We start from the raw sequence: 24,505 nt of genomic DNA, 5'->3' as shown, positions 1-24,505 counted from the left end.
CTTTTGATGACGATATTTATAAATGATTAAAATCAGTACAATAAACCATGTATTTTTATTTGTATTTATTGTACTGCATTTATGTTGTTTGTAATACACTCTTTGCTGTATGAGGGAAAGGCAGGTAATATAAGTAAATAAATACAATGAAATATTCTTTATGGTTGGTGCCCACAGTTCCTCTGTACCCCTTAGATTCCCTGCTGCTGATAGGGCTTTCTTAAAATTATCATTTAGAGGTTGATGTTCAGTGTTATTTATCAAGTTAAGCCCAGCGAAATTTGAAAATCCTGCCATAATGATCAGCCCCGAGATAGCTGGATAACATGTTATCTGGTAAAAAGTAATCTGGCTATCTCAAGGGTGGGCGATGGCGTTCCAGGGTGGAGCTGGATAAATGTACATTTTCAGCATTATCTGGCCAAGTATATTCTGCGGCGCAGGAGTGCTGCTGAATAACCCAGCAAAGTTAGCTGGATATGCTTATCTGAGTGGAATAGAACAGGTGAATGTGAATCAGTTATTTACTCAAATAAGACAAAAGCTAGAAGATACTCCTTGAAGTTAGTAAGTAGCACATTGAAAACAAATAGTAGAAAATTCTTCTTCACTCAACGCACAATTAAGCTTTGGAATTCATTGCTGGAGGATGTGGTAAAGGCAGCTAGCGTAGATGAATTGAAAAATGTTTTGGACAAGTTCCTGGAGGAGAAATCAGTAAACTGTTTGTTATTAATCAGATAGATTTGGGGGAAAGCCAAGGCTTGATGAACCCTCAATCTGACCCAGTATGGCAAATTTTTATGTTCTATAATTTAACTTTGCTGGCCAGACAGCAGCTGAATATGAATCTCTTATTTTCTTAAAGTTGGCCCTTCCAGCAAAGTCTCGTTCCATTGTTTACAGTGTTGTGATTACTGAACCCCCAAGGTATTCCCTATTATAAGCTCTGTGACAGCTAAACAGATTAAACTGGGTAGACTGGGTGAGTCGACACTAGGCCCAATATCAAGATGCTGTGTTTTTGAAGAGTTAATTTGTACTTGTTTATGTAATCCCAAGCCCATCACTTGCAGGCAGCTCATGGGACCAGGGCACGATATTAATTTTCCCTCCGGGCAACTGTTCTGTAACACAAGTGAATGCATCTTTGTCCTCTGCGAATTTACTGGTAACTGTGTGGTGATCCTGATGCCCTTTACAGGACAGGGTGTGGGCCAATGTCGGCAAGAGTTTAAACTGCATCATTGCAATGGCAGATAAACTACTTGAACAAGACAGCAGCATCAACGTCAAAGCTGAGGAAACTGAACCTGCGGCTGCATCTCTCCCTGCCTCCCAGCCCAGCGGTAAGATATCTCTCTGGGGGTTATTTTTGTATCATTGATCGAGTAAATAAAGTCAAGAACTAAAAGATAAAAGAAGACAGAATGAGGAGAGGCAGAAGTGGTTTTGATGACAGCCGCTGCCATTGTGTTTTTTCTCAACAGCTCTCGGCTCTTGTGAAATGGTGCCCTTTTGCCAGTCTGTAATCAGAACTTCTATCACTGCTCCTTATTTTGTTCAGTATACACCACCAAAAGATAACAATACCTTCCTTTGAAGCCTCTCTGGTGTTTTAATATATTTCATGCTTTCCTTGGCAATTCCATCAGAGAAAGAGAGGCAACCAAATCCATTAACCCTTTCCTACTCTGTCAACATGTAAAGATGTTTGCAACACTGGTTTTTTACCATGTTAGATTTTTTTTTTTTTTAATTTAAAGTATTTTATAATACCGTGCTTCCGGATATAGCGTTTGTTGCTTTTCTCTTCTTCCATGAGTCCACGCTTCTACTGCCTCTGCTAAAAGTCACACGCCGCAGTTATCCGTGTGCGGCCTGGGACATAAATGGAAATTACCCGTGGGGAAAGGAAGCCTGTTTTTTTTTCTTCCAGGTGCCTTGTCTTGCAGAAATGTATGGAGAAACTCATAGGTCAGCTAGAGAAGTGTGAAAGAGAGATGAACTGGATATTGTCGTGCCTAGGTACAAATGTTCTAGCTAATGATGACTTGGTGGTGGTGATGTGATGTTGTTTGCTTTGTCTGTGATAGGTAGAGCCTCCGGTTTCCTGTGGCAGATTTCTTGAGACTCTGCTGGCAAGAGTTAGCAAATTCCAGACCCTGATTACAAATACATTTCCCCCCCTCATAAAATGGGAGAAAATCTTTAGTAAATAGGCCCCTCTGTGGCAGATTTTCAAACTTCTGTGGCAATTGTGGTAAGTTTGCATAATTTTGCATAAAGATTTATATCTCCGACTAGCCAAAAAAGTCTATTTTTTATTGGAAACCTTTCACATTGTTTTTAAACAATATTTAAATTATACACAACACAAAAATCAACTATTTATCAAGTAAAGACATATAAGTAGGTACCTTTGTTTTTAGTTTTAATTTTATTTTTTTCCTGGGATTTTCAATGTTATAACAACAAAAAGTCAGTGAAAAAATGACTTTGTTATAACACACAGGAGAAAAATCAGTGAAGTAATTTTTCCACTGATTTTTTTTTGTTCTAACGTTGAAATACCCAGGAAAAACAGAACAAAAACTGAAAACAAAGGTCCCTGCATAATTTACAAACGTTTAACTTCAGAATGTCACTTTTTAAATTGAAATACAGTGCAATCATTCTTTTTATATTTCCTTAAGGAAGTCCTTGTCATCTTTCTGAGAATATGAGCTTCTGAATGCTGAAAATACCCTCAGTATTAGCAGTTTGTCATGCTGTTAATTATGCAGAAAGATATGTGCACATATATTGGACACATGGTAGCAGACACAAAGAGGGGTTGAATTCTCACAAGTTTGAAACTTGTCAGCTTTAGCATTAGTGCCAGTCTTCAAGGCTTCTATGAATTGAAATTAATGCGTCCTATGCCAGCTGTGGGACATCAGCAGTTGCAGACTTTAAAAAAAAAAATCCAGGTCTTTGTTACTGGGGTATGGATGGCCATGTATGGAGGTGAAGAACCTTGGTATAAAGATGACATTCTTCTAAAAGGAAATCATTGCATCCAGAAATTATATCAAAATCATCTCTGTTTTAATTCAAGCGATCTTTCAGGGCTCAAACATTCTGACTGCTTCCTCTGTCCACTTCATCCCTCCTGTTCCCTTCAGGGTAGGAGCGAAGGGTCTGAATTAGGAAGCAGAATGACTCTTCTCTCCTTTGATTCTGCTCTAGATTCAGACTCAGACTAACCCTACTCCTCTCCTGTTCCCTGCAGGCTGCTTGCAAGGGGAGGGGGCTGAAGAAGGAAGAGACAGAGAGATTGAAAACTGAGGTTGAAGACAGGCACCCTGTGGCTTTCTTCAGATAACTGAGTTAGAAGGTGGGGGAGCTTCAGGTTTGTTGATTGTGTGGCAGGCTAATTATATGGTTTCACTTGTGGCTGCAGAATCCCAGGCACCTGAGGGCACTGGCTATAGACATTAGCAACCTTGATTCTTAGCAAGACACTGCAGTGGATTGCCATTTCCTTCTGCAGCCCACAGTATCTGGTCTTCCTGGATGATCTTTTATTTAAGTACTAGCCCCATGCCTGTCACTGCTTAGCTTCTAAGATCCAAGAAAATGGCACTCTTCCAGGATGAGTTAGTAAAGCAGTTCAAGGAATTAGGGATGGGTCTTGGACAGATATCTGGGGTCTTAGAAGTGCAACTTGTATATAATAGGAAAGTACATGTAATTGACTGCATAAATAATTATAATTCATGGTTTGAAGATGTGAACAGGAAAGGTGGTTTGGGATATATTAATGACCAGGGATGTGAATGGGAGGAAAAGGATCTGTACATCTATCTAGGAAAGGTACGACAGTCTTTATCCACCAATTCAAGTCCTGCTAAGGCCAGCATTTAAGTTTAGGGAGAGGAACACTCCTACAAGCAAAAACATGGTAAACTATGTTGAGATAAAAACCCCAAATCAACCATTCAATAGAGGAGAGAGAGAGAACTGCAAAACAGTTAATGGAAAAATTTAAAAAAAACCCAAAAGGCATTAAAGAGGAAGTGGTAGAGCATCATCTTGGAAAGTCATATGACTTGTTTAAAGATTCACAGATCTGAAGGCCACCATGGCAGAGGCAGACTTGAACGTGGTTGCAATCACTGAACCTTGATATCTTGAAAACCAGGATTGGGACATCACCATCCTAGGTTATAATCTGCATGGAAGAGATAACATAAGGCAGCGTTTCCCACCCTTTTGTTTGCTAAGGGACAGCTAGCTACTTTCCTTAAATGACATAGACAGGTGGGGGCGCTGATGAGGGGGAGGGGTGAAGATATGTTCCTTCATCCACTCAGTCTTTACTCTCATGGGTCAGGCCTGCAGCTGGTCTGTGTCATTTTAAGAAGGTAACTAGCCAGTTTAATAAAAAATGTTTTTTCTTAAAGGTTGCTCTTATTTTTTTTTTAAAAAGCCTCCTTTTTGTCTCTCTCCCTTCCCTCTCCCATTCAGCTAACAGCATCGTCCTCAGAAGAGAAAAAAAAAACCCTCCCTCTTCTTCCTAGCCAATCACCAGATCACTATTGAAAACAAATTCCTCCCTCTCTCTTTTCCTTCCCCATCCATTAAAAAAAAAGAGAAAAAAACATCCTTCTTTCTTCCCCGCCTCACCCCCCAGTCAACCCGTGTCTTACCATTAACAAATAAAAGATAATGGGGCAAATCTTTAAACTTACGTGAGGGCGCAGATTTGTTTGCGCAACCCGGCGCGAACAAATCTACGCCCGATTTTATAACATGCGTGCACTGCCGCGCGCATGTTATAAAATCCAGGGTTGGTGCGCGCAGGGGATTGCACAATTGTGCAGCCTGCGCAAGCCGAGCAGCCTGCCTCCGTTCCCTCCGAGGCCGCTCCGATTTTGGAACGGCCTTGGAGGGAACTTAATTTTTGGTTGTCCCCCCCCCCCCCCCCACATTTCCCTCCCTTCCCCTATCTAACCCACCCCCAGCCCTAACTAAATCCCCCCTACCTTATTTCGTGGAGTTACGCCTGCCTCTGGCACTCGGCCCCGCCCCCGGACCGCCGTCACGCCTCCAGCCCCACCCACGGAACGCAGACACGCCCCTGGCCAGCCCCTTATTCAAAGCTCCGGGACATACGCGCGTCCCGGGGCTTGTGCGCGCCGCCGAGCCTATGCAAGATAGGCTCGGCGCGCGCAGGGGGAGCTTGGGGCAGGTTTTCAGGGGTTATGCGCATATCCCTTTGAAAATCTGCCCCAATACATTCTTCCCTCTCACTTCTCATCCCCTGCCAGCCAGCAACTCTACTACAATTAATATCACCGCTCCATGGATGTTTGTTTCCAGTTGAGACAGGGTAAGAAGGGAGAGGGTTAGAAAAAGTATCTGATGAGCTCTAGGACAGGGTGCAGAGCAGCTCCAGGGCAGGTCCTGCTTCCTCCCCATCCTCCTGCAATCTCCATCGCTCCATGGCCCAGCAGAAATGCTACCAGGGACCAGTGCTGTTCCACAGACTGGTGATTGAGAAACACTGCTGCAAGGAATAGCGGGATGGAGGAGTAACTCTATATTAGGAACAATATAGAAGCACTGCAATAAAGGTTAGCAGGGAGAAGCCTAAATTACCTTGGGTTACCCTGGAAATCCCAAGATTTCTATGTACAAAGAAGTAATATACAGACCTCCAGTGCAGGAAAGAGAGATGGATTTGCACTTGATGGGAGACACTAAGATGGCATACAATGGGGTAATCTTACTTGTAGGTAGTTTCAGTCTATCAGATGCGGCTTGGCGCTTACCTGCTGCAGCATCAACTGGGAATGGAGATGTGCTGGATACACTTAAAGGAGAACTCTTTTGGCAGCTGGTTGAAGAAACCTTTCAATTCGGTACCGATAAACAGAGGCTGTGTCATTCGCCTCATTGTGAGAGAAAATTTAGGATCTAGTGATCATTGTTCTGTGCGGTTTAATATTAGACTCAAACTAAACCATACCAAGACTAGGATCCTGAATTTCAGGAAGACGTCAAGATGATGTATAATAGCATTGAAGAAGCCCCATCAGGAATCCAAAAGCTGAAAGACACAGAGAAACTGTGGGCAGAAATAAAAGGGAGTCTTAGAAGGGCAACAAATCTCTGTGTAAGGCAAGTAATTTATGGACGTTCTGTTAGAGCCTGCAGAGTTCAAGGATTTTGGACCTGTGGGTTATAAATAACCAGGCCAGGATGCTAACAGAGATTAGACTGTTTACTAAAAAGGGCAACCCAATAATAACAGGAGATTTCAATTATCCGAGTATTGATTGGGTAAATGTTACATCAGGACAGGAAAGGGAGGTAAAGTTCCTAGATGTCATCAGTGACTGCTTCATGCAGCAGTTGCTCATGGAACCAACAAGAAGGGATAACTCTTATTAGATCTAGATCTCAGTGGAACGCAGAACCTAGTGCAAGACGTAAAGTTGGTGGAACCTCTTGGCAGCAGTGATCATAATGTAATAAAATTTGGCATAATCACTGGACGGCAAATACTAAGGAAAACTACTGTAGTAGTATTTAACTACATTTAAAGGGAGACTGATAAAATGAGGAAATTTGTAAAGAGAAAACTAAGAGGAACAATTCACAAGGTTAAAAGCTTGCAGGAAGGGAGAACACTGTTTAAAATTACCATCCTTGAATCCCAGACTTAGGGCCAGATTTTAAAAGCTCTACGCGCGTAAATCGGTTTATGCCCACCGGGCCTATTTTATAAAGGCCCTGCGACACCTGTAAAGCCCCGCCCGGGACACGTCTAAGTCCCGGGGCTTTACTAAAGGGGTGATCCAGGGGTGGGGCATGGGCGGGGCCAGAGGTCTCAGACACAGCGGCCATTTGCTCCGAGCGTTTCTTTTTTTATTTGCGCCCTTTTCTATTTCACTTCAGACTATCGGTGTGCTGCTGCAGATGGGACCAAAAACAGAATCGCAGGCCTGCCGCGCATGTGGGTCACGCGGCCAGGCATTAGATGTGGCCTCCTTATGCGCAGCGTGTTCCCCGGAGTTAGAGGGCTCTTCAGGGCTTCTTGCCTCCTCCCTCGAGGAGGGAACGTCTGTTTCGGCTTCGCGGGAAGAGGATTCTCCACCTGTTCTCGCCCCGGTGAGGGAAGACCTCACCGGGGGAACTGATGATATCACCCAAGACAACTCTCTGGTGGGGAGGGGGACCCGGAGGGGTTTTCCCCAGAATTTGTCCTCCTTATGCACCAGGCTTTCCTGGCAAGGAAACACTTGGTGGTAAAGCGGCCCGGTCTCCTGGGGGCAGGTTTGGACCCGCCTGAGAAAAGAGGTCAGGGTACGGACCCTCATCAGCGCCTCTCTGATCAGGCTCACCCCACAGGGGATTCTCCCCAGGGTACGCGAGATCCGATCCCGGGGTCTGTGGCGACACCGGCTTCTGGGGTAGTAGGGGCGGCAGACCCGGATCCACGGCCGGATCCGGCTGATGTGGATACTGATGATCCAGATGAGTCCGATGACCCTCCTGCGGAGGGGGATGACCCCAGCGTGGTGCGTTTGTTCAAGCGGGGATGAGTGACGACCCCTTATTCCCCAGGTCCTTGAAGTTCTGGGACTTAAGGTTTCTCAAGAAGAGGCTTACAATGAAGGTGTCAATACAGTCCTCGACGGCATTAGGGTTCCCACAACATCTTTTCCTCTGCCAAAGAAGGTTTGCAAACTAGTGACCCGGGAGTGGGAGACTCCGGATTCCGGTTTGAAGGTGGGCAGAGCTATGGCGAAACTGTACCCGTTATCGTCTGATGTTTTGGATTTACTGAAGATTCCAAAGGTGGACACCATGGAAGTCACGAAAAAGACCACTATCTTGGTTGCTGGGGCAGCTGCCCTTAAGGATATGCAGGACCGCAAGCTGGAGATCCAGTTGAAGCGAGCATTCGAGGTTGCCGCGCTAAGCCTTCGGGCTGCGATTTGCGCTAGCTTCAAGCAGAGGACCTGTCTGAGTTGGGTCCAGGAGTCGGCTGCTGGGGCCGGTATGTGCAACAATGGGGCTCTACAGTCCGGCCGCCTAGAAGCAGGAAACACTTATTTTGCAGATGTTTTGTATGATCTGGTGAGGACCTTGGCGCAGCATCTCCTCTGGCTGCGAAATTGGGCAGTGGATTTGTCCTCCAAGTACCAGCTTTGTAATCTACCCTTTAAGGGCAAGCTCCTGTTTGGGGAGGATCTGGATCAGTTAGTAAAGCTGCTTGCCGAATCCAAGGGCAATCGGTTTCCGGAAGATAAAAGATCTTCTAAGAAAGTCTTCTCTCCTCGAGCTAGGTTTCGGGACTCTCGCCGCTTCAGAACGGGTAGATACTCTGCACCTTCTGCTTCTAAACCTGCTTCGGGGCACCAGCAGTCCTTTCGAGGGGGTCGCCGGCCTGGAAGAGATTCGGGACATCTTGTTGCAGGAACTAATAATAACCCCCAATGAAGCCATGAGCACCCATTCCGTCGTCGAAGCTATTGGAGGCAGATTATCCAACTTTTACATGGAATGGGCAATAATTACATCAGACCGCTGGGTCTTAGAAGTGATGAAAGACAGGTATGCACTGGAGTTCTCGCGCCCGGTCTGAGAGGTTTTTGTGGCCTCAAGAGTCAAGCGAGAGGCGGTCTGGATGACTCTACAACGACTTCTCGAGCTCAAAGCTATTGTCCCAGTTCCGGAAGCTCAACAGGGACGAGGTCGGTACTCCGTGTACTTTGTGGTCCCCAAGAAGGAGGGCACGTTTTGGCCCATCCTCGATCTACAGAAGGTGAACCGTTGCCTTCGGGTTCCTTGCTTTTCTATGGAAACCCTAAGGACAGTATTGGTCGCGGTTCGAAAAGGGGAGTTTCTCGCTTCTCTGGGCCTCATGGAGGCGTATTTACACATTCCAATCCGGCCTAATCATCAGAGGTTTCTGCGGTTCAAGGTCTTGGGACGACACTTCCAATTTTGAGCCCTCCCATTTGGTCTCGAACAGCTCCTCGCACTTTCACCAAGGTGATGGTGGTGGTGGCAGCCTTCCTTTGTCAGGAGGGAATCTTGGTCCACCTGTACCTGGATGACTGGTTGATTCATGCAAAGTCTCGGGAGGACTGCGAGAGATCAGTGCACATGGTGATGTTCACATTGTGATCCCTAGGTTGGGTAATCAATGTGCAGAAGAGTCACTTGGAACCCACTCAGAAGTTGATTTATCTCAGAGCACAATTCGATACTTTGCTGGGCAAAGTGTTTCTAGTGGCAGACCGAATAGGGAAGTTGCAGGAACAAATACATTCCCTTCTTTGAAGGAACAATCCCACAGTGTGGCATCATCTTCAGGTCCTGGGCTCCATGGCTTCAACCTTGGATTTGGTTCCTTGGGCGTTCACTCACTTATGACCTTTACAGCATGTGCTTTTGTCTCGCTGGAGCCCGGTGTCGGAGCAATTCCATCTACCAATGCCTCTACTTCCGGAATCCAGAGCCAGTCTGTCATGGTGGCTGTCACTGGACAATCTGGAACGGGGGGTGGATTTGGACACTCCGAATTGGCTGATAATTTCCACCGATGCCAGCCTCTCAGGTTGGGGGGCAGTATGTGCAGACAGGTCCGCCCAAGGGCTCTGGTCGGCGATGGAAAGATCCTGGTCCATAAGCTGACTCTAGACCAGGGCTGTACATTTGGCCCTGAGGGCATTTCTTCCTTGGATCCAGGTCAGAATGGTGAGAGTCTTCTCGGACAATGCGACAATGGTTGCGTACATCAACCAGCAAGGCAGGACTTGAAGTCCCGCTGTAGCACTGGAGGCACATCTTCTGTTCACCTGGGCGGAGCGCCATCTCGAGGGCATTGCTGCATCCCATGTCATGGGAGTAGAGAATGTGCAAGCCGATTATCTCAGCCGTCAGCAACTAGACCCAGGGGAATGGGAGCTATCTCTCGAGGTGTGGAATCTCATTTGCACCAGATGGGGAACTCCTCAGCTGGATCTGATAGCAACGCAAGCGAACGCAAAAACAGTTCGTTTTTTTTCAGTCGTTGCCGAGAACAGGGCTCGGTAGGCATAGACTCTCTAATGTGTCCCTGGCCCAAGGAGATTCTGCTGTATGCCTTCCCACCTTGGCCCCTCATAGGTCGGCTTCTCCATCGCATAGAGTGGCATCCGGGAAGGGTGATTCTGGTGGCGCCGGAGTGGCCACGTTTTCCGTGGTTCACGGATCTGGTATGGTTGGCTCTAGAGGGTCCACTTCAGCTGGCTCATCTAACGCATCTGTCCGTCAGGGGCCCATATTTTCGGATCGGGAGGATTGCTTCTATCTCGCGGCTTAGCTTTTGAGAGGCGATGTTATGCTTGAGCGGTTATTCAGAACAATTCTTTTCCACCCTCCTACAGGCGAGACATCCAGCCACCTTTATGGCCTATGTGAGAGTTTGGAAGCTTTTTGAGACGTGGTGTCATCAGCGTTCCTGCGACCCTTTAGGGGTGCATGTTCCTCAGGTGCTTCAGTTTATGCAACAGGGCCTCACTAAGGGCTTGGCATTCAATTCCCTTCATGTACAAGTTGCAGCTCTAGTTGCCTTGCGGGGAAACTTTGACGGCTGTTCGTTGGCAGCACAACCGAATATTGCTCGATTTCTTAAGGGGGTCAAACATTTGCGCCCTCCCATCCATTTGGTGTGTCCGGATTGGAGTTTGAATTTAGTCCTGCGAGTTCTATGTGGCGCTCCTTTCGAGCCTCTTCGTGGAGTTTCCCTGAAAGATCTGACTTTGAAAACGGTGTTTTTGGTTGCCATTTGCTCGGCCCATCGGATCTCAGAGTTGCAGGCACTGTTTTGTCGGGATCCTTTTCTTTGGATTTACGACGATCGGGTATCGTTACGTACGGTTCCGTCCTTTGTCCCTAAGATGGTTTCAGCCTTTCATGACAATCAAACTGTGGAGCTTCCGGGATTCCCTAACTGGTCCTGGGAGTCTTCTCAGAACAGAGACCTTCATCTTTTGGATGTGTGGTGCACCTTATTGCGTTATCTGGAGGTTACCAATGACTTCAGACATTCTGATCATTTGTTCGTTCTCTTTGGTGGCCCAAAGAAGGGGGACAGAGCGTCAAAGGCGACCATATCTCGGTGGATTAAGGAAGTCATTTGCGCGGCATACATAGCCTGAGGGCATCAGGTGCCTTTGGGTCTCAGAGCTCATTCCACTAGGGCTCAGGCTACCTCCTGGGCAGAGTGTCAGTTACTGTCACCTCAGGAGATCTGTAGGGCGGCGGTATGGTCGCTATTCACACTTTTACGAAACATTATCGATTGGACATTAAGGCTTCTGATGAACCGTCCTTCGGGGAGAGTATGCTTCGTGCGGGTCTTTTGGGTTCCCGCCCAGTGTAAGGTGGCTTGGGTACATCCCACTTTTCTGGACTGATCTGGGTATGTTCAGGAAATGAAAATTGGTTCTTACCTGCTAATTTTCCTTCCTGTAATACCACAGATCAGTCCACAGGCCCACCCCTTTCTTCAGATACCGAAAGACTGTCTTGGTCAGAACCTGCTTAAGTTTTTTATTGTTGAAGGTCCTTTTTTGCAGACATGATTCATGGAGCAGTTTTTAGCAGTTGTTCGGTCTGGTTTTTGCCAGCGACGAAGTGGTAGTCAGGAAATTTGGTTGGGTGCTACCCTTCGTTATTTAGTTCTGTTAGCATGGGCTTGGGTACAGGTCAGTACTGAGGACTGCAGGTGACACTCTCGTTATGTAGCAGTGCCCAAAGTTCTAATTGTTCTCTGACTCCACCTGCTGGTAGGGATATACAACTCACTTTTCTGGACTGATCTGTGGTATTACAGGAACGAAAATTAGCAGGTAAGAACCAATTTTCATATGATTCTCCTAAAGAGGTAGCAGAAATTATGAAAGCAAAGAAATGAATATTCAGAAAATTTCAGAACATAAGAACCAGGTCCACAGAGCGCAGCCAAGCTTAGGCTGCGCAGAAAGCAACTGTGAGCAAGTGTGCAGGAGGATTAAGGCGAGAGTTGCTTTCTTATCGTATGAGTTTGAGACTGATGTGGTTTGATAAAATAAAGCTAAGGAGACTTTAAATTACCGGGATAGCCTGGGGCCTATGTGTGCTTAAGCCCAGCTCACCAACTGGGGTGAGAGGATTTGAACCTGTACCTGTGACACTCTAGAAGGAATCTGATAAAGTGCAGGCAATGGAGACTGAAGTACCTGGTCTGCAGAGTCTCCAAGGGTGGAACTAAGGAAGCTGCAAGGAGGAGTCAGACAGCGGGACCGTGGAAAAGCAACCCCCAGAGGTTTAACCAGAGAATTCCAGCCAGATTGCGACTGGGAGAGTGGCTGGTGGCACGAACCTGCAACAGTGTGTTTATATTGGAGGGGTCAGCTGATGTGGCCTGTCTAGGTGTTAGTAAAGCGTTTGATATTGTTCTGCACAGCAGCCTGCTAAACAAGCTAGCCTGTGTAGGCACAGTGCACGCAGGGAGCACATTACTGCACGGCTGAACTGTGGTGGTGACTGCAGCCCTAAGGGCAGGCTCCTTTGGAGTGGACCTGCATCCAGCTGGGAAACAACAGCTGCCCTGCCAAATCCATTGGACGCTGGATGTAATGGGAGCCGTCACTGTTTATATGGATAGCCTTCTGTAAGTATCAAACTGGACATATTAACATTTCTATATTTCAATGATATTAGTTTTAAACTATTTTCTTCATGCTGAAAATGTCTGTTTTACTTGCAGAAGACAAAGAAATAGTTTTGTTTTTCAAACTGAAAATTTTTCACTAATTGCTGGGGGGGGGGGGAGGGTCCAAAATCTACTATAGTATTTTCACAGGTGATGGGTTAAGGCATTTTAGCTCTTTAGGTGAATGGGAGACCGGTAGTAGGCCATCATCCTTTAAACAGTGAAAGATCGTACTGCCTGTGAAAGGATGTTAATTTGGTAGCCCCCCTCCCCCAAATAACCTATTTCGTCCTGAGCTTGCTACAACCCTGGGAGTAACCGCCGTTGAAACGTCCAACAACCACCCTCGGAGGAGATTCTGACTCCCCGGGTTGTCGGATCTGAGTCCCTAAATGGCCCCCGGTTGCACGCCCGAGCCACAGTAATCTGAGCCCGTAAATCACGGAGCCACCTACAAAAGAGAGGGGGGATCTCTGAGGCCTTCTTGAGAAGGATGGCCAGTTATTTGCAAGTTTAATGCCTCAAAGAGCATCTTCTGTTTAGGATAATTGGATGCTTTCTATTGTCTTCTGCAGGAGAGCTGTTTTTAGTGGAGCATCCTGTTCTGATTAGGTTTGATGAGTCAGGGCTGACTTCTCTGCACAAGGCTGCTGTCAGTCAAAGCAAGGCATCCGACTTTCTCTCTCTCCAGAGGAACCTTAGCCATAGGCTCAGAACTTGAAAGAAAAATCTTTTTTATATTAGAATGAAATACTTTCTCTTTAATGTGTGAACTAATTTGGATTTTTTTTCCTCCCTTAAATCTGATGCTGCAATCATAGAAACTTATTTTGTACCAAGTTATTTTTCCTGCTTTCTCCGAGAGTGCAGTGTTCGCTTCGCATAGTCCACCTTATAACTCAGAAGCATTTGGAGCTTTGTGTGTACGTGTGCCCGGTTCTGTGATTTGGCATGGTTCGATAATCAAAAGCTTTTACTATAAGATTGCCCTAGATTAGATGAGTCGTTCTGTCATGGTCATCATTTATTTATTACAAGCTCTTCCAGCGAGTGAGCTCAAAGTGTGTTAAAAAAAATAACAAGTGCCAGCAAGGACCATCTCAGAGAAAAGCATAAAAGAGTTTATGTAGCACAGGGCGTGCATGAAGCAAAAACAAACAGTACCAATGGCTAAGGGGCGGCCATCTCATGCAGATCAAACTCAGGGATTACAAGGTGCTGGGAGAGCATGAGATAGAGCAATTCAATAACAATAGCCAAGGCCAATTGAATAAAGACCAAGGTGAGGGAGCATACAGAAAACGCCCTCAGATTACCTTAAAGGACCAGGCACAGTTGTTTCGCCCGGTCCTTCTTAAAATTGAGACCCTCAGGGAATCCTGGATGAAGGGAGGAGCCCTTCACCAGAGTATAAGACTTCAGGACCTAGAAGGGTTAAGTGGGCCCTGGGGAAGAGAGAGAGTCCCACTGTAGGAGAAGACCTGTTACGTTTAAGTTTGAGAGTGCCATCGTTAAGACCTGTTAGGTTTATGTTTGAAACTTGCCTGAAGCCAAGGTGAGCTTGCCTACAAGTGATTGTTTTTACTTTGCACTGTCCTTTTGTTATTTGTGAGATACTTGAAGACGAGGTGAGTTGCCCGAGTTGTTATGTTTGGCTATGCACGGCACTCTTTGTTTTCACTGTAAATAAACTGCAGTTAAGGAACAGCCAGAGTCTGCCTCCTTTTACCCTCTGGCTGTTCCCAAGCCGCTACCGAGTTACCACAATCCAACATTCAGAGAACTACAAAGCACAGGGAGTATAAGGGAAGTGAAGGATGGGCTCCGGAGGAGGCAGCAAGCTAAGGATGTAGGATGGAAGAGCCGGTGATCCATGTTCACAGGCCAAAGGCCTCTATAAAAAATGACTGGTTTTTAATTTTTTTCTGAAGGTCAGGAGATCTGGTGTCAGCCTGATGTCTAGTGTCAGGGAGTTCCAGAGGGAAGGGATACAACCAGCAAACGTTCTCTTGTGCTGGAGATCCACATTTCCTTGGGGCCAGGTACAACCAGAAGATTATTAGGCAGAGAACAAAAAGGGCAAATGGGGGAGTGTATACAGAGAGTTCACTGCATAGGTAGGAAGGAACCAGGCCCTTGATTTCGTTAGAGGCCAGGAACAGTAGTCTGAACATGGTGTGAAAGGAGATAGCGAGCGAGTGAAGAGTTTGAGAGAGGAGATCTGGTACAAATTTGCTGGCATTCGGCAGGGATCATGCTGCAGCGTTTTGTATAAGTTGCAGCTGTTGAATCAGCTTTTTTGGTAATTCCATGTAATTGGAATTATAGTAGTCCAGGTGGGAGATTACAGAGGCCTTGAATGACTGAAGCATAGGCTTTGTACTCCAGGTTCAGATTATTCTGGGTGCTTCACCATATGCATAGCAACATGGATGTACTGACCTGCCCTTCCTGATCCAGATTGTAAGGAAGACAATTATCAGAAGAAGCTACCCAGCCAAGTAAGGAGTAAAAATTGTCTTTTCCTGAACAGCTAGATATAGGCAAATAGCTTCTATATTTAACCGTTTAAAAAATGGGCATGATAGAAAGTAGGGTCAGGTTGAGGGAGACCACTGCATGCATACATTTGATTTTCAAAGTGTACTTGCATTGTTTACCTGTATAGAACTGTACCTTCCTTCAGGTAGTGCACATCTGTGCTTGTAATTTGAGGAGCCTCCCTCCCACCTCTTAAACCTGATCTGACAAAGAACCCCCTGATGCTCTCCTTCTCACCTCCTGAACCCGATGTAACTAAGAACATTTACCCCAAGACCACTCTCCCTCCTACCTCCCCAAACTTGATGTGATAAAGAATACCCAGACTACTCTCCCTCATACTTTCTATGCCCCCACCCCTTGGCCTATCCATGGCATAACCTCCCCCCCCCCCCCCCGCCAACTCCTGAAGGTATGATGAGGTATGCTTACCTCCTTTCTGCTTCAGCACTGAGTTCTGCATGCCACCAAAGGGAGGTGCACGTGCATGTGCCACTTGCAGATTTATTAACAGACACAACCAATTGTACATACACAATATTATGTTTAAAAACAGGGTCTTTGTGAATTGTCTAGCCAAGCCTAACTGTACTGAAAGATATGCCTGGTGCTTGATTTATGTTTAGTGTAATTGTTTTAGTCTTGCTGTGTACAAGTTCAATTAGTTTATAACTAAAATAAAATTATATGGGGCTCTTAAGATAAGAGACTTTCATGCACCTGCTGTGACTTTTGGGCTTCCAGATCAGTCAAATCATGCCTGGAATTTCGTGCCACGTGACTTCCTTTGGAATGACCGAGGGAGTTTTTCATTTATTTTCTCTTTCTTTCCCAACTCATCTAGCTTGGTGATGGTCCTTGACTGGAGTCCATGCCAGACTCTAGACAGGGAGAGAGATGTGAATGAATATCGCCTGTTATGGACCTTGGGTGTCAAGCGGCATATCATGAGGTATTGGGGTTTCTAAACTTCTCAGGTAGATGGATCAGCAGTTTATACTCCACGGTAGGAGTAAACAGGGTGAGCCAACATTATGGGCTATGATAGCCCACTGGATTAAGGAGGTTATCATGGCCATATATGTGGATGCTGAGCAGCTGTTGCCTAGTCAGGTTAGGGTTCATTCCACTAGGGCTCGTGCAGTGTCCTAGGCAGAGATTAGATTGTTGTCTGTTGTCGAGTTTTGCTGAGCTGCAACGTGGTCCTCCTTACACAGCTTTTCCAGAAATTACCACCTGGAGGTGAAAGCCCTGGAGGAAGCAGCCTTCGTGCATGCGGTGTTGATTGGACCGTGGGCAGCCTCCCACCCTGTTCGGAGTAGCTTTGGTACATCCCACTGTGAATTAACCTGTCTGACTGCTAAGAAAGGAGAAATTATTACTTAAGCACATCATGGCGGGAACCTCGGGGGTCCCCTCTGGATGACATCATTCCTCCAGGACATTTAAGCCGACTGGCCCTGCCTACCTACGACTTGGCAACGACTTCCTTATTGCTGAATCTGCCTCGCTCGTATAGGACCCTTCGTTCCAACTCCTGCTTCCTTGGTGTGATTCGTCCCGGGTACCTGCTCCTCGGGGGCCCTCTCTTCGTCTCTGGCTATCTGCTCCTCAGAGGGCCTGACGCAACTTCTGCCTACCCTGTTCCCCGGGGCTTCCCTGGAACCATCGCTACTCCTGCCGTGAGTACCCCGCTCTGCAGACCATTACCATCTCTACCGAGGACCTCATCGGTGTACCCCACTCTCTGGACCATTACTGTCTCTACTGAGAACCCTCTTCGGTGTACCCCGCTCTGCAGACCATTTCCTTCTCTACCCAGGACCTCATCGGTGTACCCCACTCTGCGGACCTTTACCGTCTCTTCTGAGGACCCTCTTTGGTACTCCCTGTGCTACGGACCATTACCATCTCTATGGAGGACCCTAATTGGTGTACCCCTCTCCGCGGACCACCACCATCTCATCCATACCGAAGGCTGCTTGTCTGTGTACCCCGCTGTACAACGCTTAAATACTGTGACTTTTTTTTCCCAGTCTAATGCCAAAAATGAAGATTGGCAAATGCTGGAAACAGCAGGTAATGACCGTCAGGCCCATCTAGTCTGCCCATTTTATTTTCTGTTGCGGTGCCGGAAGGCCTATCCAGTCTTGTGTGATACCCTCATATCCTCGCAACTAACTCCGTACCCCCTTACCCCATTCTTTCCTGAACTCTGCTGCTGTTTTGGCTTCCGTCATATCACATGCGAGACAATTCCACGCAAGGTCCATATTCAGTCACTGTCCAGATAAACATCTCCGGCTAACTCAACTCACCGCAAACACAGAGAACTACGATGGGCCTCAGTCCAAATGATGTTTCCATGTTTTGACATCCAAATCTATTCCCAAATCTACATTCCAGGTATCTATTAAAGCAGTTCAGGTTTCAGGTCCGAGTCTGCCCTTTAGTATGTCCCAATAGATAGCTGTGATTCCTTTTGCTGATGTTTCTGGATCCCCCAGGAAGCTCTCCATATCTTTTAAGGATCTCTGTGCAGCTAACAGGTTTGTCAGAGCTGACAACGCTGTACACAACTGTGAATAATTAGCAAGAGAGCTCTCGGGCAATTCAAATTCTTCACCAAGGGAGTCAAACGTTCTGAAAACTCCCTCCTCCCAGAGCTGAGCCAAACAGAAAAGACCACTGTATCTCCAGTCTTTAAAAACTGGTAAGAAAGTATGTCTGGATATATGGGAATTGCCATAGATAAGAGCTGGAGGAGTCAGTACCTTACCTTCCAAAACCCAGAAACCCCAGGACCTGCTGCCAGACCCGAAGTGTGTGCACCAGAATTGGATGCACCCTTTTAACTTACCATCTAATTCATTTATTTTATTATTTTTATATACCGACATCACACTGGTTTACATTCAGGTACTGTAGGTATTTCTCTAGCCCCAGAGGGCTTACAATCTAAGTTTTTGTACCTGAGGCAATGGAGGGTAAAGTGACTTGCCCAAGGTCACAAGGAGTGACAGTAGGACTTGAACCTTGGTCTCCTGGTTCATAGTCCACTGCTCTAACCACTAGGCTATTCCTCCTCCCTAATCAGAAATGTGGGGGCATAAAAAGGTAATATGGTCAATTCTGTAATGTCTGTCTGAAAACTCTCAAGTTACCCCCATGAAGCATCCTGATGGCCAACCCAGACCTTAACACACGTCAGCCGTGCTTCCCAATAATAAATCTTGAGATTAGAAAGAGCCATTCCTCCCTACACTTCGAGAAGCCATAACTGACCAAGACAGATTCACGCTGGCTTATAATGCCAAATAAATTTGGACTTAGACGAGTGTAGCTCTTCAAATACTCTTCAAATGCATGGCTGAAACAAATAAAGCAGTTTAGGTAGCACAGACATCTTCAAAAGTTAATCCTGCCAGCCCAGGACAGTGATAATTCCATCCAGGCGTGCAAGTCATATTTAATTTTGGAAATAAAGAGTATCAACATTTTTTAAAAGCCTTAATCTTTTGAAACCTAAACCCTGAGATATCGAAAACCTTCTGTAGTAACCTTGAAATCTGACATACAATCAAGAATGTGAACTTTACTGCCAATAGGGAATATTTCTGATTTGTCATAGTTGACCTTGAAACTGAAAAGACTACTGAAATTATCCAACTCCTGTAATAACGCCAGGCCAGAGACTCTCAGCACGGTTAAATAAATCAGCAATCATCCAAATAAACTGAAAGCCAGTGATCTCAGGGTTCTGCTGAATTGCCTCGGCCATTGGCTGAACTACAAGCTCAAATAATAAAGGGGACAGAGGGCAACTTTGGTGTGTACCGTGGCCAATACCAAAGAATGAAGAAAGAGATCCATTACCGTAATTAAGACACACCTTTGGCATCTTATATATAGCCGGAATCCAAGATATCAAGCTGTCAGGGAGCCATGCGTTGTGAAGTACCTCGAAAAGAAATGACCACGATACCCATTCAAATGACTTCTCTGCATCTAGGGAGATTATTAGACCCATGTTTTCGCAGTGTTTGGATATATGTAGAATGTTAAAAAGCCTTCGAGTGTTGGTGACAGAGGTATGCTCATTCGTGAAACCCGTCTGATCATCTTGCACTAACAATGGAATCATCAACTCCAACTGCAGCTGTAAGACTTTGTCAAGGATTTTTATGTCTGAATTTAACAATGAAATGGGTTAATAAGAATTATACTGAGTTGGGTCTTTTCCTTTCTTAGGGATCAGGGATATAGTAGCATCTCCCAGCAAACCTAAAGAGACAGCTGCAATCCCTGCACTGTTAAAAAGCATTAGCATAAAAGGGCCAACCTCACCCAAGTGCTCCTTAAAGATGTAGCCATCCGGTGCCAGGCATTTCCCACCAGGGAAGCCTCGGACTGCTGTCTATATTTTGATTAAAGAAATAGTGGCCAGCAAGCATCCCTGATGATCCTGAGTCAGCAGGAGTAGGTTCAATCAAGTGAAAAAGACACGAATATTCTCTTGACTGGCAGATTTCGAGGCTGAGTATAAATCAGAGAAATAGTTAAGAAAAAGAGCTTCTATCTCTGCAGTACTGGTTGTATTAACTGCATTGGATTTTTTAAGTGACACAGTATGGGATTTCTCAGCCTGCTCTTTAACTGCTCTGGTCAAAAATGCACCTGCTTTATTTCCATGTTCTTAGTACTTGAGATATATATATTTAAGAGCTTGCTCAATTTTGTGTGTCTCTAGCGTACATAGTTCTCTGTGGCAGGAATCCAGTTTTTTATAGGTTTTATTGGAGCAATCTTTTTTGTGCTGGGCTTCTAGATCTTTGATTGTACCTAAGAGGAATTCAGCTTTTTTCTTTCTCTCTTTGTGAAAGTGAATCGCATAGATAATTATCTTACCCCAAAGGAAAGCCTTAAAGTTTTCCCATTGTAATGTCGGTGAGTAATCTGTTTCTGGATTATGAACATTAAACTAATTTATTGAGCCCATCAGCAGACTGGGAAAATTCTTGTCCCCCCAACAGCGAAGTATTTAGCCTCCATATGAAGGTTGGGGATTTAGCAGAGGAGAACCGCATGGTTTTCTCCACCGGATTATGGTCCTAAAGGGTGCTCGCTAGGATAGCATTACCTATAGCTTTGGGCAAAAAATTTGGTGAACATGGAAAGTAATCCAATATGCTGTAGGAGGTATGTCTGGGAGAATAATAAGTAAAGCTGTATCTGAAGCATGATAATGTCTGCAGATGTCCACCAGACATAATGTGGACACCAAGTCCCGATGTACTGGGCCCCAGTGGATCCATCCACAGCAATGTCCATACATGAAATCCAGTCACCTCCTATGCACAGCTGGTCGTAACCAAAGATCACAATAACATTCATCAGGACTCTGTAAAATTCTGTTTGTTCATGATTTGGGCCATAAACATTGACCAGCGTGAATCTGTCCTGGTAGAAAGAGCAATCAAGAATTATGTATCTTCCGTCTACATTCTCTAGTGTTCTGTGTACTGTCAGGGGAAGATTTTGGTTCACTAGAATACGACTGCATGAATTATACGAGGAATAGTAAATACTACCCGCCCAACCTCCTTTTAGCTTTTCGTATTCTTTATTATTTAGATGAGTTTCCTGAAGCAACAGGATTTGTGCTCCATTTCTATGGGCAAACTGTAAAATGCGCTTGAGCTTAATGGGTGAGGATATCCCCCGGACAATGAGAGATATACATTTGATTTTATCAATCATACCAAATAAGAATTTTAAAATATAATTCACCAGGCTGACTAGTGCATAACTGGAGAACAAAAAACAAGCCGATATCTCTAGCGTACCCATGATAACTGAGTGTCCAGTTCCCAAGGAAAAAAAATGCGTAGAAAAAAATAGGACTTTCCAAACAAAACATTATCTGCCTTGGGGCTTCCGTAAGTGCAACGTGGTCATGATGAGCTGCTTCTGCTAGGAAATGTAGGCCACAGCTGTGCAGTTCAAGTGCTTATTCAGGGGCCAAAATTAAAGCAGGGGCGTCGTTTTTTATGCGCTCAATCAGCTTTTCTGCATCCGCCATCGTATGTCGCATTTTGATCTTCTTATTTATCGTTACCTTAAGTTTGGCCGGATAAAGCATTGCGCATCGGATGCCAAGGTTCTGTAGCTCCCACTTCACAGCACCATAAGCCTGCCTTTGCCTTTGCAGTTCAAGCGAAAAGTCCTGAAAAATCATGATCTTACTGTCTTGATATTGCAGACCACAGGCAAGATGAGCAGCATTTAAAATTCACTGCTTATCATTGAAGTTATGAAGGCGCACAATCCATGCATGAGGTTGTCCTCGCGCTGTGGCTTGTGCTAGGGTTCGTTGTGTTCTGTAGATCTTGAGCACACCATTTTTGCAGGCTAAATCCAGCATTGTGGCCAACTGCTTTGCAATAAGGAGACTGAGTTACTACCTTCCCATCGATCAGAAATCCTGATTATGCAAATTCTTCTGGAGTGGTCGTGTGCAAGCAGTCCACTCAGCTTATCGAGTTTCACTCGGATTGAAGTCAGTAAATCTTCGAGATCAAAGACCTGAGTCTCGACTTCATCTATTTGAGTGGTGTTGCCCTTCCACCGACTCGACTGAGCAATCTTTTCCACCACTACATCCATTCTCGAATCCAGCTTTTTAGTAATTTTTGCAGCAAACTCTTCTAACAAATTAGAAGCAGAATCTACACCCCCAGCTGCATCAATGACCAAGTCATCTATTTCATCTGACAAGGGACTCACTCTTCTTCGTCCGGGGCATTAGATTTAAGGGCTTTCCTCATTTTTGCACTCTGATCTGCCCACAAAGCAGACAGTGATCCTTGGCTCGAGTTCTTAGCTGTAGACAATTGTGAATGCTGTGGCAATATATTCAGATTATGTTCAATATATCAATAGGCCCAGCAGGAACTTAACTAGACACAGCCTGCCTTTGCTCAGAGCATAACCGGAAGTCCCATGAAGTGATCTTTTATTGTGCACTTAGAGGGGGTTTTGCAGCCATAAGGAAAGCAAAAGCACACGCCTAATTTTGTTTTCATTATTTGCTTCCTCAAAGATTACCTGCAGAGATTCTCTGCAGATAATTATTGCAGACAAGATACAGGGAGTTTTGAATATCCAAAACTATGTGCATTGTTCAATCTCTTGCTCCTGGGACAGCCTCTGTAATCCATGGAAAAGTAGGTGCGTTGCTGAACCACATGTGTTATTGTTCACTGCGGTCAGGTTGAGCAGTTTTTAAAGCCCAGATTCCAAAGGTTAAATGCTCTTTACACATGGAAAGGGCTTGGAATAGTATATTTCCTTCTATATTTTTAGCTCACACGTGTAAAAAAAACCTAAAAGGTTAACTTGAGTTTTAGTGCATAGTCCCCTAAATGAAAGTCACCAAACATCTGATCATTCCTCTAGCTTTCTTTGATCATGCCTCATTTTTCACTCCAGTTGGAGTGTCTAACCTGGTGGTGAAGATCTTAGTAACTTGGAAAAACTCAACTAACTCCTCTGCAATATTTAGCCGAACTGGCCCCAGAACTGATCCCTGAGGCACTTCACTGCTATCTCCCCATTCCTTGACGTGAACTCTCCTTACCAGTACTCTTTTGCCTACTACTTCTATTACTGCTTATCATTTCTGTAGTGTTTCTGGACATATGCAGCACTGTAAAGATGCATATAAGAGAGAGTCCATACTCTTGGAGTTTACAGACTGGTCATGATACAAGCAAGACAAGCAAGCGACTTCAGGAAATATGTTTTCTATAGAAAGCATGGTTAAAATCAGCAAAGCTATGGACAGGTAGAATCAGGGTTTTGCCTACTACTCAGCCAGTCTCTAACTCAGTTTTGCTACCCTCAGGGCAAGCTGCTCAGCTTATTTATGATTCTCCTGGGTGGGACAGATTGTGAAGTCTACCTGAAATCTACCAAGTCTATTCCTTATCCCTGATGTAACGCTTTGGTCGCCCTATTGAAGAAATGGATCAGATTGGTTTGCTTTGATCTCCCTCTGATACAAAAAAAGAAAAAAAAACACGCTGCTGCTCTGGGTCCTGGATTCAGGATACGCCGTTGTGCTTTTTGGTAGTAGTGACTCCATTAATGTAGCCATCACCTGGGAACGGCTTCTCCTCCTCAGCCCCTTCCTCTGGAAATGCCCTTGTGTATCCTGGGATGTACCAAATCCGGGTTCTGTTGCTTGGGCTCACTTTTGGTTTTGCCGGTTTCTTCCTGATCTCTCTCGTCTATGAACAGTAGTGTCTGCCTCTTTACTGCACGGGGGTCTGCCATCTGTCTCCAGCCTCTACTTCACTGAACCGCAAAATTGTTTTTTTTCCTCCCGGTTTCAGCTTTTTGTTTGTTCCTTCCACACATTCATCTTTTTCAATTCTGTCTTAAGTTCATCCTTTCACTAACATCTAAAAAAAAATGATTCTTATCACACCGTTTGATATTTTGGTCCTCCATTTATGTCTTTGCTGGCCTATCTTCCTTTTTTCCTCATCCTTTCCAGACATTTTCTCTGTCCATTTCTTTTTAGATCTTTTGTACCTTTAAAATGCAAATGTTCTTGATCTTAACCTCTTTATCTCTGTTGTCGCTTACTTTGTATTGATGTTTCCTAACAAAGTTGTGTGGCCCTTGCAATGATTTCTTATAATTCCTCCTTGTAAAAATTGGATTTTAAATGTAAACTCCTATAACTCTGTTACTTGATACTGGCCTCTGTTCCCTCCCCTCCAAGTTCTTTCTACTCTCCTCCCCCCCCCCCCCATCTTATTTCACATCACCCCCCCCCTTACTCCCATTAATATATCCTCCAGTTCTATGTTCATTGTAAAGCCTGTTGCTAATTTTTGTTTCTTGTTAACCGATGAGATGTTCCCAACGATCATCGGTATATAAAAGCTGTCAAATAAATAAATAATTTAGCCCATTTGTTCTTTTCCCACCCCAAAAATCTCCCCAACTGTCAGTGCCTGCCTAAGGTAGTTCTCTATCTTAACAAAGTTGGTACCATTAAAGTCTAGGACTCAGACCTTTCAATGACCTATGGTTGCCTTTTTCTTTTTTTTTTTTTAATATTATCCCGTACCTTCTGGTGGTCACCTACAGTGATGTTAGAAACACTTTTCCTATTTGTAAATACCAGGGCCAGCACTGCCTCCTCCCCTT

The 24,505-nt window shown here is 45.1% G+C and overlaps 1 protein-coding gene across 5 annotated transcripts in view; it reads left to right on the top strand.

Moving 5' to 3' along the window:
* Nucleotides 1–24,505, top strand: part of INPP4B (inositol polyphosphate-4-phosphatase type II B) — a 1,386,300-nt gene that overhangs the window by 1,233,065 nt on the left and 128,730 nt on the right. For all 5 annotated transcript variants that reach the window (XM_029598221.1, XM_029598061.1, XM_029598140.1 and 2 more), the window contains one exon: nucleotides 1,205–1,349. In XM_029598221.1, coding sequence (XP_029454081.1) covers nucleotides 1,205–1,349 — 145 coding nt within the window. The remainder of the gene's footprint in view (nucleotides 1–1,204; nucleotides 1,350–24,505) is intronic.

This window comes from Rhinatrema bivittatum, chromosome 1 (assembly GCF_901001135.1).
Source record: "Rhinatrema bivittatum chromosome 1, aRhiBiv1.1, whole genome shotgun sequence".
In the NCBI taxonomy this organism is placed as follows: domain Eukaryota; kingdom Metazoa; phylum Chordata; class Amphibia; order Gymnophiona; family Rhinatrematidae; genus Rhinatrema; species Rhinatrema bivittatum.
This window is presented reverse-complemented; position numbering and strand designations above follow the sequence as displayed.